The sequence below is a fragment of the Acanthochromis polyacanthus genome, chromosome 9 (assembly GCF_021347895.1).
Source record: "Acanthochromis polyacanthus isolate Apoly-LR-REF ecotype Palm Island chromosome 9, KAUST_Apoly_ChrSc, whole genome shotgun sequence".
Lineage (NCBI taxonomy): Eukaryota > Metazoa > Chordata > Actinopteri > Pomacentridae > Acanthochromis > Acanthochromis polyacanthus.
The window spans coordinates 5,971,102-5,985,549 of record NC_067121.1 but is presented as its reverse complement, the minus strand read 5'-3'; the positions used below and the strand labels follow the sequence as shown (position 1 = coordinate 5,985,549).

General features: G+C 39.3%; 1 protein-coding gene across 17 annotated transcripts in view; it reads right to left on the bottom strand.

Annotated features, from left to right (window-relative positions):
• Positions 1-14,448, bottom strand: part of dlg1b (discs large MAGUK scaffold protein 1b) — a 156,438-nt gene that overhangs the window by 67,316 nt on the left and 74,674 nt on the right. For all 17 annotated transcript variants that reach the window (XM_051953004.1, XM_051953005.1, XM_051953008.1 and 14 more), the window contains one exon: positions 77-241. In XM_051953004.1, coding sequence (XP_051808964.1) covers positions 77-241 — 165 coding nt within the window. The remainder of the gene's footprint in view (positions 1-76; positions 242-14,448) is intronic.

Here is a 14,448-nt window from a genome sequence, read left to right as displayed (position 1 = left end):
TGAGGCCGGTGAAGGCGACGGTTAGGGAGAAGATTGGACAGAACAGATCAGAAAACAGAAAAACGAAGCGTCCTACCTTCATAGGTGAGATGTGAGCGTGGGTGACGTATCCGTGGACATTCTCGATCTGGGAAAGGTTCTTCTCGGCTACCTGGACCAGCTCCGGACCGCCGGCCTCCTCCGTCAGCTGGGGGGAGCTCTGGTCCTGGGGGGACGAGTCCTCATCGTGGTGCCTGTACTTCTGCAACAGGGGAAAAAAACACAAAACAACGGGGTTAGCATCCGTGTTAGCATCCATGTTAGCCCTGAACGCTGTCTGACAGGCAGAGGTCACCTTTCTAGGGACGCAAACCAATAATCATTCGCATTATGAATCAATAGTGGGTCGTTCCAACTCAAACCAGCAAGTTATAAGAACAATTTCTGCTCGATCGGATTGTACCATTCCTCTTCTAAACAAGTACAGTCCAACTTGTCCGGATGTAATTAACCACCTCAAGTCTTTGTCATGGTGTCACTTTAGTAGCTAAACCCCCACAATGCTCTCTGCTTTAACATAAACTGTAATTTGAGCAACATCTCCTCCGGTCTACAGTATAAAACAGTAAAAGGCTCCACCTGGTGGAAAAACCAGGTACTACAGCTGATCTACGATATGTTTTCAGCATTCGTTTTTTGTCGTATTAGTTCATACATTATGAATTGGAAATTCATCAATTACCACCAACTGTCACATTTAACTCACAGTTTCGTAGCATAAAACATGTTGACTTAGAAAAAGATTTGTAAAAGTTACAGTTTTTAAATCACATTTTTAGCATGTTTTTTATACAAAAATTAAAATCTAATGCTGTGTTTGAAAGGAAATATATAAGAAACTGTTAATGATAAAATCCTAAAATTCTCATTATCCATTCATTCAGAATCTGCAATATTGACTGAAGTCGTCATGAGAAGTCCTGTCTTTGAGCTCACATTAGCCAAAAGAAAAAAAAACTATGATCCAGAAGCAAACCAACTGCATTTTCTGAGCGATATGTAGCGGCATGTCACAACAATAGAAAACTAAGCATGAAGAATATTTCCGATATGAAATATTTGGTCACAAAACTTAAGTTATTTTCGTTTCGATTTAACCGACTGCAGGTATCACAAAAACTAAATAATTTGGCTAGAAAGTCGAATCAAACTATAACAGAGTTTAAACGTTTCAATGAAATGGTGAGAAATAAAGGCGAATATTTCAGGTTTCTGTCTTCAATAGTTGCTGAGATGGTGTTTGAACACAGCGTTTAATTTCAACGTACAAAACAATTTGTAAAAATTTGGTGAAAATGTACCATTTTAAATACTCATAACTTGCAATAAAATATAGTTTAGAGAAAATTGGGGAGGGTCGAACTAAAGAGCCCAATCATCCTGAACACGGAGGTCATTAACCGCCACATAAGTCTTTGTCATGGTGGCCATTTTCTAGCTAAACCTAAGCAACATTCTCATCTGTTTATTTTAGTGGTTGGCAAACAGCTGGCTGTTTCTAGCTTGCTCTGTTTTTTTTTCAGCTTGCGTAGCCTACAGCGCCACCTTCTGACAAAACTCTTAGTTGATTCACTTCACAGCAGTTGGTGCAAACGAGACAAATTTAGATTTTCTTATACTGTTGGGTAAGATTTTTTTAAAGTTTACTTCAAATTTGCTTGACAATTACATGGAAACACAGCTATGTTAATGACGAAGTGTGAAAAAACATACAGTGGGGAAAATAAGTATTGAACGCGTCACCTTTTTTCTCAAGACTCCATTCCTCAACAAAAGACATGTTGAAGCTCGTTTAAAGTTTGCTAAACAGCATCTTGACAAGCCTGTAGAATACTGGGAGAATGTGTCTGGTCAGATGAGACCAAAATTGAACTTTTCGGCTGTCATACTACATACCATGTTTGGAGGAGAAATGGCACTGCACATCACCCAAAAAACACTATACCAACAGTGAAATTTGGAGGTGGAAGCATCATGGCATGGGGTTGTTTCTCATCTCATGGTACTGGCAAACTTCATATAATTGATGGAGCAATGAATGGAGCCGTGTATCGGGAAATTCTTGATATGAATCTGCTGCCATCCACCAGGATGAGATGTGGCTGGACCTTCCAGCAGGACAACAATCCAAAGCACACGGCAAAGTTGACTCTCAAATGGTTTCAAAAAAGAAAATCAATCTGTTAGAATGGCCTAGTCAATCACCTGACTTAAATCCAATTGAACATTTGTGGAAAGAACTCAAGAAAAGGGTTCACCAGAGGGCACCAAAGAATATTCAAGATTTAAAGACAATCTGTGCAGAGGAATGGGCTAAAATCACACCTGAGCAGTGTGGGCGATTAGTTAAAACATACAAGAAGCGTCTGGAAGCTGTCATTGCAAACAAAGGCTTCTCCACCAAGTATTAGATGAGTCTCAGTTAGCGTGTTCAATACTTTTTTCCAGTGTTATCTCACTTAATTCCACATAATCATTATTTATGGACCTGAATGTTGTGATTTCTTTTCATGTGTGGATTATTTGAGTTAATATCAATGTCTGGTAGAAATTTTGTTTGAATTGCATCTTTGGAAATAAATGTGATGAGAAAAAAGTTGACGCGTTCAATACTTATTTTCCCCACTGTAACTATTTCCATCCACTAGCCCTAGTTTTGGTCGTTAAAGCAGACAAGGTAGCATGGTGTGGTGCACTTCCCTCACCAACTGGTTAAAATGAAGATGTAGCTGAGTACCACAGTGGTTAAAATGGAAGAAGTGATGCGTTTGATTTTTGCTGTATTAAATCTGTTAGACAATCTTTAGAGTGAATTTAATATGAAGTTCTTATTTACACTTGAATTTACAGTTTGAATGAGGAAAAATGTACATTTATGCTTACAAGGTTGATCGTTTTGGATTCAGGAGTGCAGAGTTGTCACTGAATTTGTGCTTTTACAAGTGGAAATAAATAAAATAAAAAACAATGTAGTACTTAAGTGGTTAAAGGACAATTCTTCAAGTGACTCACAGTTGGAGCACTTCAGGTCGAAACTCTCGACTGAATCATCTGGTAAACAAAGACGCATCATAGAACACCTGTTTCTTAGATAGAAAGTCAAAGCTGGAGGAAGCTCGTGGACATAACTGAAGTTAGCTACATTTCCCAGAGTGCATTTCACCAACAAAACATCCAATTACGTTGATTCAGTTGAGTACATTCTAAGATAATTAAACTGGAATCCTCCTTTAAAGAGAAATGTGAGCCGGTGTTTTTTCACTTCAACCTTCACATCTCAATGAGTCACAGTTTTTGAGTCTTACTCATCGGTTTTCCGGCTGCGGGAGGAAAGACGTTTGACAGGTGAACGACTCGACCGTCCTGAACCGTTTCGTAACAACACCGAGTTATGGACATCTTTCAGAGATTCACCCGGCAGAAGGAGGAAGACGCTCTGGAGGTTTAAACAACGTCAAACAGCTCAGAGTTAAATGAACCCGCTGTAGAGAAACCTGAATCTAAGAACACGACGGTTTCGGTTATTAGGAAACAACTCATCACCAACACTGATCCTCCTCCGCCTCGGTGGGAGATTTCAGATGAGAGGAACCCCACGACGTCGATTTAAGAACCTCGGAAACTTCAAAGAGCCGCTAATCTGTGCCTGAACGAAATTATCTTGCGTCGGACGGAGGAGAGCCATCAACTGGCAACCGCCAGCTGAAGCAACACCAGTTGTAGTGCCCATAGCAAGACGTGCTAACGATGCGATGCAGAGGAGTGAGATAAAACTGGCCAAAAATATCTTCCTTTATTCCCCCCATTCAGTCATAACTTTAATTTCAGAAATCTACAGTTTAATTCTGACTTGTCGTAATTCTAGTTCAAGATATCTTTAATTGCCCTCAGTTCAACATATCTACATCATCTTTTTAGATTCGTAAAGTTTTAGCTAGTCAGAAAGACGCTGTAGAGTCTCAAATTGGAATTCTCTAATTAAAGACATCTCGACTTGGGGTTTTGACTCAGTTTGACGATCCAGAATTAAAATTACAGACATCAGCGACATAGTTCTGACTAGTTCTAGTTACAATGACACTAGAAGCGTTTTTGTTCTAGACATCTATTAATCTGACTAGTCAAACCTCTGGTCAGATCATCTGTAATTAGATGTCGAGGAGGCAGAACTCCAGTTTGACCAGTTCAAACTTACTTTAAGAAATTTTAAAAAGACCATATAAATATGTTGGATTGAAGGAAACTAAGAGTGTCTTTAACTAGAATTATGACTAGGCATGGGCCGGTTACCAGTTTTAAGGTATACCACGGTATGAAAATTTTCCGTCATACCGTTCTTGCGGTATGAGCGTTTTTTTTAATGTGACGTCTCATCAGGGAGAAAGTAGAGGTCTCTCACGCTGTGTGAAGCTGCAGCCGAAAGCGCCCCTCCCCCCGCTCACCTGCGTTTGTTGTGAGTGACAAGCAGGCAGCTCTACAGGCTGTGTGGCGGCTGAAGGAGGCGAGCCCCCGGAACTTTTTCCGCCGTCCAAGCGGACTAAGTCGGGTGTTTGGGAATACTTCGGCTACCGTAAAAAGCCAGACGGCCACGGCTTGGAGGAAGAAGGTCGCCCGACGTGCAAAACGTGCTTGAGGACAGTGGCAGCCCGAGAAGGCAATACATCGAATATGATAGCGCATCTACGGGAGCACCACCCATCGCTGTATGCTAAATTAAAGGTAAAGTTAATGCTGTCTTGAAATGAACAAGCGTATTAGCGTCTGACATTAGTGAAATGAGCTTGTTACCGAGGCAGATATGGTAACTACCATATCTTATCTTTTCTTCATCTCTATCTTTTAGTAACTTTTTTTATATTTTAACTCAGGCAGATATGGTAACTAGCTTGCTAAGGATTTATCTTAGCATGCTAGTTACCATATCTGCCTTAGTTAAAAAAAAAAAAAGGTTATCCACAACTTTTTTCTTTCATCAATCTTTATTGCTAAGATGGATAACAACAGCTAGTTTACTCTCTAACATTTTAGAGCTGCAATCATAATACCGTGAAACTGTGATATTTTTGCCTAAGGTTATCATACCGTCAGAATCTCATACCGGCCCATGCCTAATTATGACTAGTCAGAATTAAACTGTAGATATCCACAATTAAAATCAATTCTAGTAATGATTTGTTTCTGGATTGTAGGAATAAACTAGTAGAATCCAACTTGTCCAAACGTCATTAACCACCATAAGAGTCTTTGTCATGGTGCCCCTTTACTTGCTAATCTCCCACAATACTCTTTTTGCCTCTATAAACGTCCTGTAGTCCGTTTCTATTGGATTAAGCAGTAAGAGGCTCCACCTGGTGGAACAACTAGATACTACAGTCAAACTACGATACATTTTCTAACAAGCATGACATTAATTTTTTTTCTTGTATCGTTAATATATTTTTAGTTGGAAATACATCAATTACCACCACTTGTCATAAGTGGGAGATGGCTCCTTTTCAAACATATGACACTGCAAACATAACCTCATATTTTAGCTGTTTTACCGCCATGTCACTAAAAACGTAGCAAATGGCGACCTGGCGACTGTCTAAATGGAGTGCTCGATCGAGCTGAACTGCCTATCATGTTTTCTTCATGGAGGCAGCCCCTTTGTATGATGTCACCAACCTCCCATGATTCCCAGCGCTCGCGGTGACCTGGCGACCGTCTAAATCGAGCGCTGTATTAAACGTGTCCTGAAGCTTTAAACTCCAACTGAACGAAGACGTTTCATCTTTGTAATAAAACCTCCCCTCAGTTAAACGGCGCTCTGAACCTTCACGTCTTTCTGTTTTCTGATTAGGCTTCAGATCGGACACCTCCCTCGGTCGGCGTTCGGCCAACAAACGGCGTGAAGGGCAACATCTCCATTCATCAGGCTGAGAGGCCGAGAGCTGCCAGCCACCCGATTGAACATTTGGTTAATTCATGAAGGACGACGGTGGCTGGCAGACAGGCGAGAGTCTGATCAAACACTGGAGGTAAAAAGAATGAGAGGCGCTTCATCCAGACGAAACGCCGCATTCAAAGCACCGACACGGGGAATATAAAAACGCTTCTCTGCAAAAACCCTCTGAAAAACAGGACGTCTTAATTATTAACCATTCGTGACTTTCTACTATTCAGTTCAGCCTGTTTACCAATTAATTACCGTCCCGTGTATATAGAAGATTGTAAAAAGCTTCAGCAGTTGGCCTGTTAGCTAGCAGCACCATAAAACCCTTTCATATCAACAAAAACAAGGTGAGAAAAGTCAAAGTTTTATTAATGTTTCTGCAGTTACTCTTGTCTTTTTATGGTCGGTCTTCATGGTAACATTGGATATTCAATTTAATCAGTAAATCACATTTTATCTGCAACTTTTCTCTGTTTTGCAGCTGTAAACTGAATATTTTCGACTGTAGATCAGACAAAATATGTTCAAAAATGTGTCTAGAAAACCTTCATGAATCCATTGGAAAATTACTTTATGATAAAATATGAATGCCAGTTGTAGCTTCAATATTATCAAAGGATTAACCATATTTGAATTCAGGCATCAAATTATTATTTTTACACATTTGATTTCTATAAATATCAAAATTTCAGAGGAACTTTTTGCATCCGTTTCATCTGTGATACTAACATTTTCATTGAAGTGCACCCAAAATTTGCATTAACTTTACATACACCAACAATAACATTAAAATCTAAGCTTCTCAAATTATGTTTGCAAAGCACAGTGTATAATTATTGTGTGAATTTACCTTTCAGACACTACTAACATGTAAAATTCTGGATGATTTCAAATTTAATTTCTCAAATTTGCACCACAGAAACCAGAGCTTTCTCCTTTTATTTGCCTTTTTTTGTTGGTACACGTGGAGCCTGCAGGTCAACAAACCACAAGTCTTGTGAATGAAGCTAAAATAAAAACTTTTTAAGAACAGATAAGAAAATTATCTGCAAAACCAGGTCAATTACATCTATTTCTTGGCTATATTAATCCTGAACTGTTAAAGTTGTCCGGAGGTCACAGAAGTCTTTGTCATGGTGCTCCTTTAATAGATATGAAAAATTATATACAAAAACCAGGTCAGTTATGTTTGTTTCTGGGCTACAGGAATCCAGAACTAAAAGAGTCAAACTATCCGGAGGTTAATCTCCCACAATGCTCTCTGCTTACTCTATAAACAGTCTGTAGTCTGAGTGACACCTCCAATGGTTTCTACAGCATTAAACAGCAAGAGGCTCCACCTGGTGGAACAATCAGGTACTACACCTGATCTATTATACGTGTTCTTACAAGCATGATCTTGATTTTTTTGTTGTATTAGTCAATAGATTTTTTTTATTGGAAATAAATCGAATGACATTGCTTGTCAGAAGTGACTTCTTTTCAAACATATTATGATGCTGCAAACATAACCCCATATTTTAGCTCTTTCACAGTTATGTCAGAGCAGCCCGAGGTCAAAGTTTTAGCAAATTCCGACCACAAATCTCTGATAAATGAAGCTCTCATTTTACGTGTATGTAAAAAATCTCCAAATAAATGTGTCCTAACATCAACAGCTGATGAGTTTGAAAAGTCTCTTGCACTGTTTTGCTGCTGAAGCTCCAGAAGCTTGTTGTGAGTTGATAAAACACAGTAATTCTGCTGCAATAATAGAACGTTTGCCACATTGTGCAGCAGAGAGGAGGTGGTGGAGAGTTTCAGAGGGAACATCGCGTTCACAACAACAAAACAGCTTCAGTCTCAGATGAAGAAGAAACTGCATGAGGCCAAAAAAGTGTTTCTGTAGGAAGGCTGATAGTCGCAGACTGAGAACTGGTGGGCGTCTTTGATCCAACAGTCTGAGCTGCTCTTTCATGTCCAGCTCTTCAGAAAACAGGATGGAGGTTTGGTAGCTTTCTACAAAACATGTTTATTGAAAGTGCTTTTGGTCGCATTAACAGCTCCAATGAACTTTAACTCGCTTCTGTCGCTGCAGTAACATCTGGGTTCGCTTGCTGCTGACTCTATTTATGAAACTGTAATCATTTCTCATGATGTAATTAAAATAATACAACAGAAAATGGACTGTTAAACATGACTCAGTTCCACCAGAAGTAGGGTTATAAATTTTGTACCAAAAAACAAACTACTACCTAGCAACACAAAATATATACAGTGAATACTATGTTGATGCTGAAAATGCCTTTTCTAACAACGGAAACATGACATAAGCTCAGTTTCATGTATCACTGAGCTACAGTTCCGTTGTCTAATCAAATTTTTCCTCTAAGACATTTTGACTTTTAGTTGGAGAACATCATCCATCACATAAGTCTTTGTCATGGTGTCCCTTTAATAGATAAGAAAAATGAACTGCAAAACCAGCTCAGTTGCATCTGTTTCTGGGTTGTAGGAGTCCAACTTGTCTGGAGGTCATTAAGTGTCACAGAAGTCTTTGTCATGGTGCCTCTTGGTAGCTGATCCCCCACAATGCCATGTGTTCGCCCGCATGAACTGCCTGAAGTCTTGACAACGTCTCCTCTGGTCTTTACAGTATTAAACAGTAAGAGGCTCCACCTGGTGGAATAACCAGAAACTACAGCTGATCTAGGATTAAGTTTTCTCACAAGCATGATCTTTATCTTCACCGTTTACTGTTTAATGAGTTGGAGTTACAGGTGAGTATGTTGCACCTCCCTGCTGTGACAGATGAGCTAGCTACCTGAGGCTCATGCTAACGCTAGGCTAGGACTTTCAGGTGCTAACACAGGCTGGGGGTTGAGCATTCACAACTCTGATTACTATTCATTATTAACAGTTTATCAGCTCCTGATGGTGAACAAAAAAATGCATCTTTAATGTCCAACAAAAGCACAAAACTCAAAGGTCTGTTTATTTGCAACCACATCTCAAATTCATGTCTTAAAGTCTCATGATATATCCCTTCTTTGAACTGCTTGAGGTGAAACTACAGCCACTTTTCACTATTTCTGACCTTTCATGAGCAAAACCAATCATCAGCAGATTAGTTCCCGATGATAAGAGTTGTTTGTCAGATGAAAACACTAAGAAACACAACACAGATTAACGAAGTGCCACCTCGATCCTCAGAACTCAGCATTTCCATGTAGTAGGAGCAGAGCTGCACTAGAGCTCGTGTTAATCACATGCTGTCAATCATTTTATTGGAGGATGTCTGAGTCATGTTTCTGCAGAACATTTCCTCCAGCTGCACCGCCTGTTCAACTGGTACAAACATCCCAGTGCTGCAGAGGAACTGGCTTCAGGAAGGGAAACTGGTTCCACAACAAATCTCCAAATTACAGATCTAACTAACAACGGCAGATGTTTGATTTTTACGTCCTTCTGTGTAAAAGAGGTGAAATCAGCGGTATGTTAAAGCGTGAAAACATGATTCGAAAGTCGACCATGTTTTCATAGTTTAAGATCGATCGAGAGTTCCACATCAAGACCTCAGAGACGGGAGATGACGTTCTCAACGGCTGCACCAAAACCAAGAATTAAACATCAAATATTCCTGAACATCGACATGCAAATATCTTATTCTTCGACCTGAAAATATATTTAGCATGAAGCTAAAACAACGTTTTTTAAATGCAGTGCAAACAGTCCTCATCAGTAATGGGTCTTCGGCCATACCAATGTTGTTGATATGTTTGTGCATAAGTATCCAGGTTTTTGATAGTTTGCTACATTAGTATCCCAGTTATTTATAGCTTGGTATGTTAACATCCAGGTTTTTGGCAGTTGTGAAGGTAAATATCCAGTTTTTCAATACTTTCGGTAATAAATATCCTAGTTTTTGACAGCTTGGTGGGTAAATATCCAGGTTGTGTACAGTTTGGAACATTAATATCTAGGTTTTTGGCAGTTTTGTGCATTAATGTTCAGATTTTTGATACTTTTAGTAATGAATATCCTTTTTGTTGACAGTTTTGTGGATTAATATCCAGGTGGTTGATGGCTTTGTGGGTTATCATGCAGGTTTCTGATAGTTTGGTGTGTAAATATTCAAGTTATTGGCAGTTTGGTAAGTTATAATCCAGGTTTTTCACAGTTTTGCACATAAATGTCCAGCTTTTGATACTTTTGTGCATTAATATTAAGGTTTTTGATATTTTCGGAAATGAATACCCAGGTTTTTGACAGCGTTGTGCATTCATATCCAGCTTTTTCATACTTTTGGTAATTAATATCCAGGTTTGCGATATTTTTGGCAATGAATACAGGAGGTCTTCGACTTCAGTCGGAGTTCGCCTGAAGTTGGAACTGAAGCAAAAACGTAAACAAAGCCGTTACATGCATCACGATATCCATTAGTTCTTTAGAAAAGTCATGAACACCAATGACCGAAGCCGTCTTACAGCGTCACGTCACGACGTATTCGTTCGTTTCGCTCGCCAACCTAACAAGAAAACATCGTAGGTCGAAGAAGTCATAAACCAAGGAGCATTAACATCCAGCTTTTTGATATTTTGGTTGATAAATATCCAAGTTTGACAGTTTTGTGTATTAATATCCAGTTTTTTGATGTGCTGCTTACGGTGTACGTAAAATAAACTCTATGGATGAATAATTGAGTCTACTGGATCTGACAATGAGCTTTATATCTATATTGACAAAGTTCAAACATTTATATGTCTAAAATGCTGAGCTGCTGTGAATTACTTAAGACCGGCTGAAGGGTTCAAAGGCTTTGATAATCATGTAATCGATGGTTAAACTCCACCTGACAGAAGGATCAGTCGTCCTTCAGCCAGTTTTTCTGTCTCCTGATGCTCTGATGTGTGGATTCCTCAGGTTCTAGTTCTGCATCTGGATTAATTCCTGCTTTAATTACTGGTTTAACTGTGGGGGATTCCCTTGGTGTTGAGGTCAGAGGCCACAGATTAACACGACGATGCGGATTATAAAGCCGATGTCCAACCAGCAGGACTTCACCGTGTTAACACGAGGCTCCACAGAGCAATGATTTAGTGTCACAGCCTGGAATATTTAACACCTCTGATTCATTAAAACCCTACAGATGCCTGACTGGTCGAGGTCGACTCCCATCACTGCATGATGGCGTCGGACAGCAGATTAAAGCGAATCAGAGACGGACAAATCACTGCTGAGCTTTAAGTGAAATAAAACAGGATTCAAGAAACACTGAGGTTAAACGGTTACTCTTACGTTCAGCAAATTCACTCCGATCCAGTTCTAATTTTCAAGTAAATCTGTTGCAAGATCCCCCAACTTTTAGTTGAGGATTAAACATCTGTTATTATAGATTCTTAATATTTTAAAAGGACAACATCTAGTCAAACCTGGTGTCAAAATATTATGAAAGAAGTCAAGAAAGTCAAGTAAAAGGTTCTTCTGGATCTCTGGAGCAAACAAAGGATGAATCTAATAATGTTATATTGTGATAAAAACTGATTGTTATTGGAGAGAAAAATAAATTAAACATGTGAACAATGAAATATCATCACTATTTTAATTTCCAGTGTCAACAACACCTACAGTTTGAGGTTTTTTCAATGTTTTAATAGAAATAATGAAAAGAATTAAACTCTGATTTAGTATTTTGCTGTGATTTTATGGATTACTATCCAGGTTATTGATGTTTGGAATATTAATATCCAGCTTTTTGATACTTTTGTTGATGAATACCCTTGTTTTTGACAGTTTTGCAGGTAAATATCAAGGATTTTGATTATTTTGTGGGTTATTATCTAGGTTATTGATGGTTTGGAAAATTAATATTCAGGTTTTCTAAAGTTTTGTGCACTAATATCCCAGCTATTAGCATGGTATGGTAATATCCAAGTTTTTGACAGTTTTGCAGATAATATTCAGGTTGTTGATGGTTTTGTGGGTTGTTGTTTTGGTTATCTGTGGTTTGAAACATTAATATCCAGGGTTTTGATAGTTTGCTGTGTTAATATCAAAGTCGTTGGCTGTTTAGTATGTTAATATCCAGGTTTTGTGGATTATTATCCAGGCTATCCATGGTTTGGAAAATTAATATCCAGGTTTTCAATACTTTTGTTGATGAATATCCTTGTTTTTGACATTTTTTTAGGTAAATATTTTTATGTGGGTTATCACCTTAGTTATTTAAGGTTTGGAATATTAATATCTAGGTTTTTGACAGTTTTGTAGGTAAATATCCAGTTTATTAATTGTTTGGACCATTAATATAAAGCTTTTTGACACTTCTGGTCATGAATATCCAGGTTTGATAGTTTGGTGTGTTAATATCCAAGTTATTGGCTGTTTGGTATGTTAATATCCAGGTTTGAGATGTTTTTGTGGATTACTATTCAGGTTGTCTATGGCTTGGAACATTAATAACCAGGGTTTTAACAGTTTAGTACATTAACATGAAGATTTTTGATACTTTTGTTGATGAATATCTTTGTTTTTGACAGTTTTGCAGGTAAATATCCAGGTTTGTGATTGTTTGGTGTTAATATCCAGGTTTTGGATGGTTTTGAGGATTACTGTCCAGGTTATTTATGGTTTGGAAGATTAAAATTCAGGTTTTTGAAATTTCTGGTAATGAATATCCAGGTTTTGATAGTTTGGTGTGTTAATATCCAAGTTATTGGCTGTTTAGTATCCATTTGTACACATTTTAGATGATTTTGTGGACTATTATCCAGGTCATTTATGGTTTGGAACACTAATATCCAGGGTTTTAACAGTTTAGTAAATTAATATCCAAATTTGACAGTTTTGTGCATTAATATCCAGGTAATTGACAGTTCAGTGCATAAATATGTATCTATTTGATGATTTTGGTTGATAAATATCCAGATTTTTGTCATTAAAACTGCACAGACGACATTTCTGAGTTCTCTTAACGTCTTCATGGTTGTTCTGTTTCCGTAGAGGTGCAGGACTTCATATCTTCGTGAAAAATGAACCACAGTGAGCAACAATGTGACGCCCAGAAACCGCTTTTGTTGCCCAAACTAAAACCTGCAGCTCTGGACTGACGTTAATCTGCAGCTCGGGGTTTGAACGAGCGCCGAGCGGCAGATGGAGAAGCATCAGGAGGCCTGGAGCGAACCGAAGCGTCACGACACTCGGAGGAGAGACAACTCAGGTTACAGGTTCACATCTGTCCACATCTGCAGCGCTGCCCTCCAGCTGCAGACATCAGGAACAGGTCTGTCCTTGGATGTAAACGTAGGAGGCAGCATGGAGGTTTCCACTGATGACTCCGTCTGCCTGGAGAGAGCTTCCTCCTCCTCCTCCTCCTCGACAGCTCTCAGAGAAACGAGGAGGAGGAGGAGGAGGAGGAGGAGGAGGAAGGCTGACTCCTGCCTGCCAAAAGCTGCTATAAATAGGAGCATCAGCACAGAGCGGATGTAGCAGGACTGTTGAGGAGGAGGAGGAGGAGGAGGAAGGCTGCTGGATGATTCAGGGAGTGATGAAGAGGAATGAAGCAAGAAGCTGAACGAGCAGCAGAATATCTGGACGTTTCTGGGATTTAACCTTTTCTGTGTTTCTACGTTAATTTTGCTGTCGTTCATTAAAGCAGTAAAATTCACATTTACACAATTATCTATTGGAATTAGGGCTGGGCGATATGACCAAAATTTTATATCCCGATATAGTTTATTTTATATCCCGATACGATATACATCACGATATAGCATATTTTTGGTAAATTCAATGAATGAATGGGACCGGGCAGCGGCATACCTTACAAAGTACGGTAGTCTGATCCTTGTCGGTCTTTTTAAATCCAAACCACCGCCATATGACAGAAGTTCCCCCTCTTTTAGGTACAAGCTCGTCGGTTTGAGCTGGTTGTTCGTGTGCATGTTTCCCAGTTTGCATGCAATTGTAATCAACGCTGTAGGAGAGAAGAATAACGTTGTGGAAGAGACCAAAAAGTGAGTATAAAACACCCAAAATATGTTTTTGAACTAGAGGCTAAATGCTGTGGTTTATTTTAGTATGACAACAAAGAAAACATTTTCATTTATATCCCGCTCCGTAAGTCTGGATGGGATCTGTAATGACTGCACATGCGCGATTCATCTGCCGTCTGGCCGCGCAGTGATGTGGGTCTCCCCTAATCAGACACTGGGACTGCTGTGGGGTTACTGCACTGACAGCCTGTGCTTTGGGACGGGGAGAAGCTCACAGCAGCACCTGCTGCTTGTTGAGGACAGTAACTGCAGAATGAGCCCAGTTTTCCTGTCAGAGTCTCCAAAACAGCACAAAAAGTCGCTAGATTTGTGGCTAGTCGCTTTTGACAAAAAAAAAAGTCGCTAGGACGCTTTGGAAAGTTGCTAGATTGAGCGAGAAAGTTGCTAAGTTGGCAACACTGCCGCAGCCGCGTATGGCGTCAAATTTTGGTCAAAAGTCGC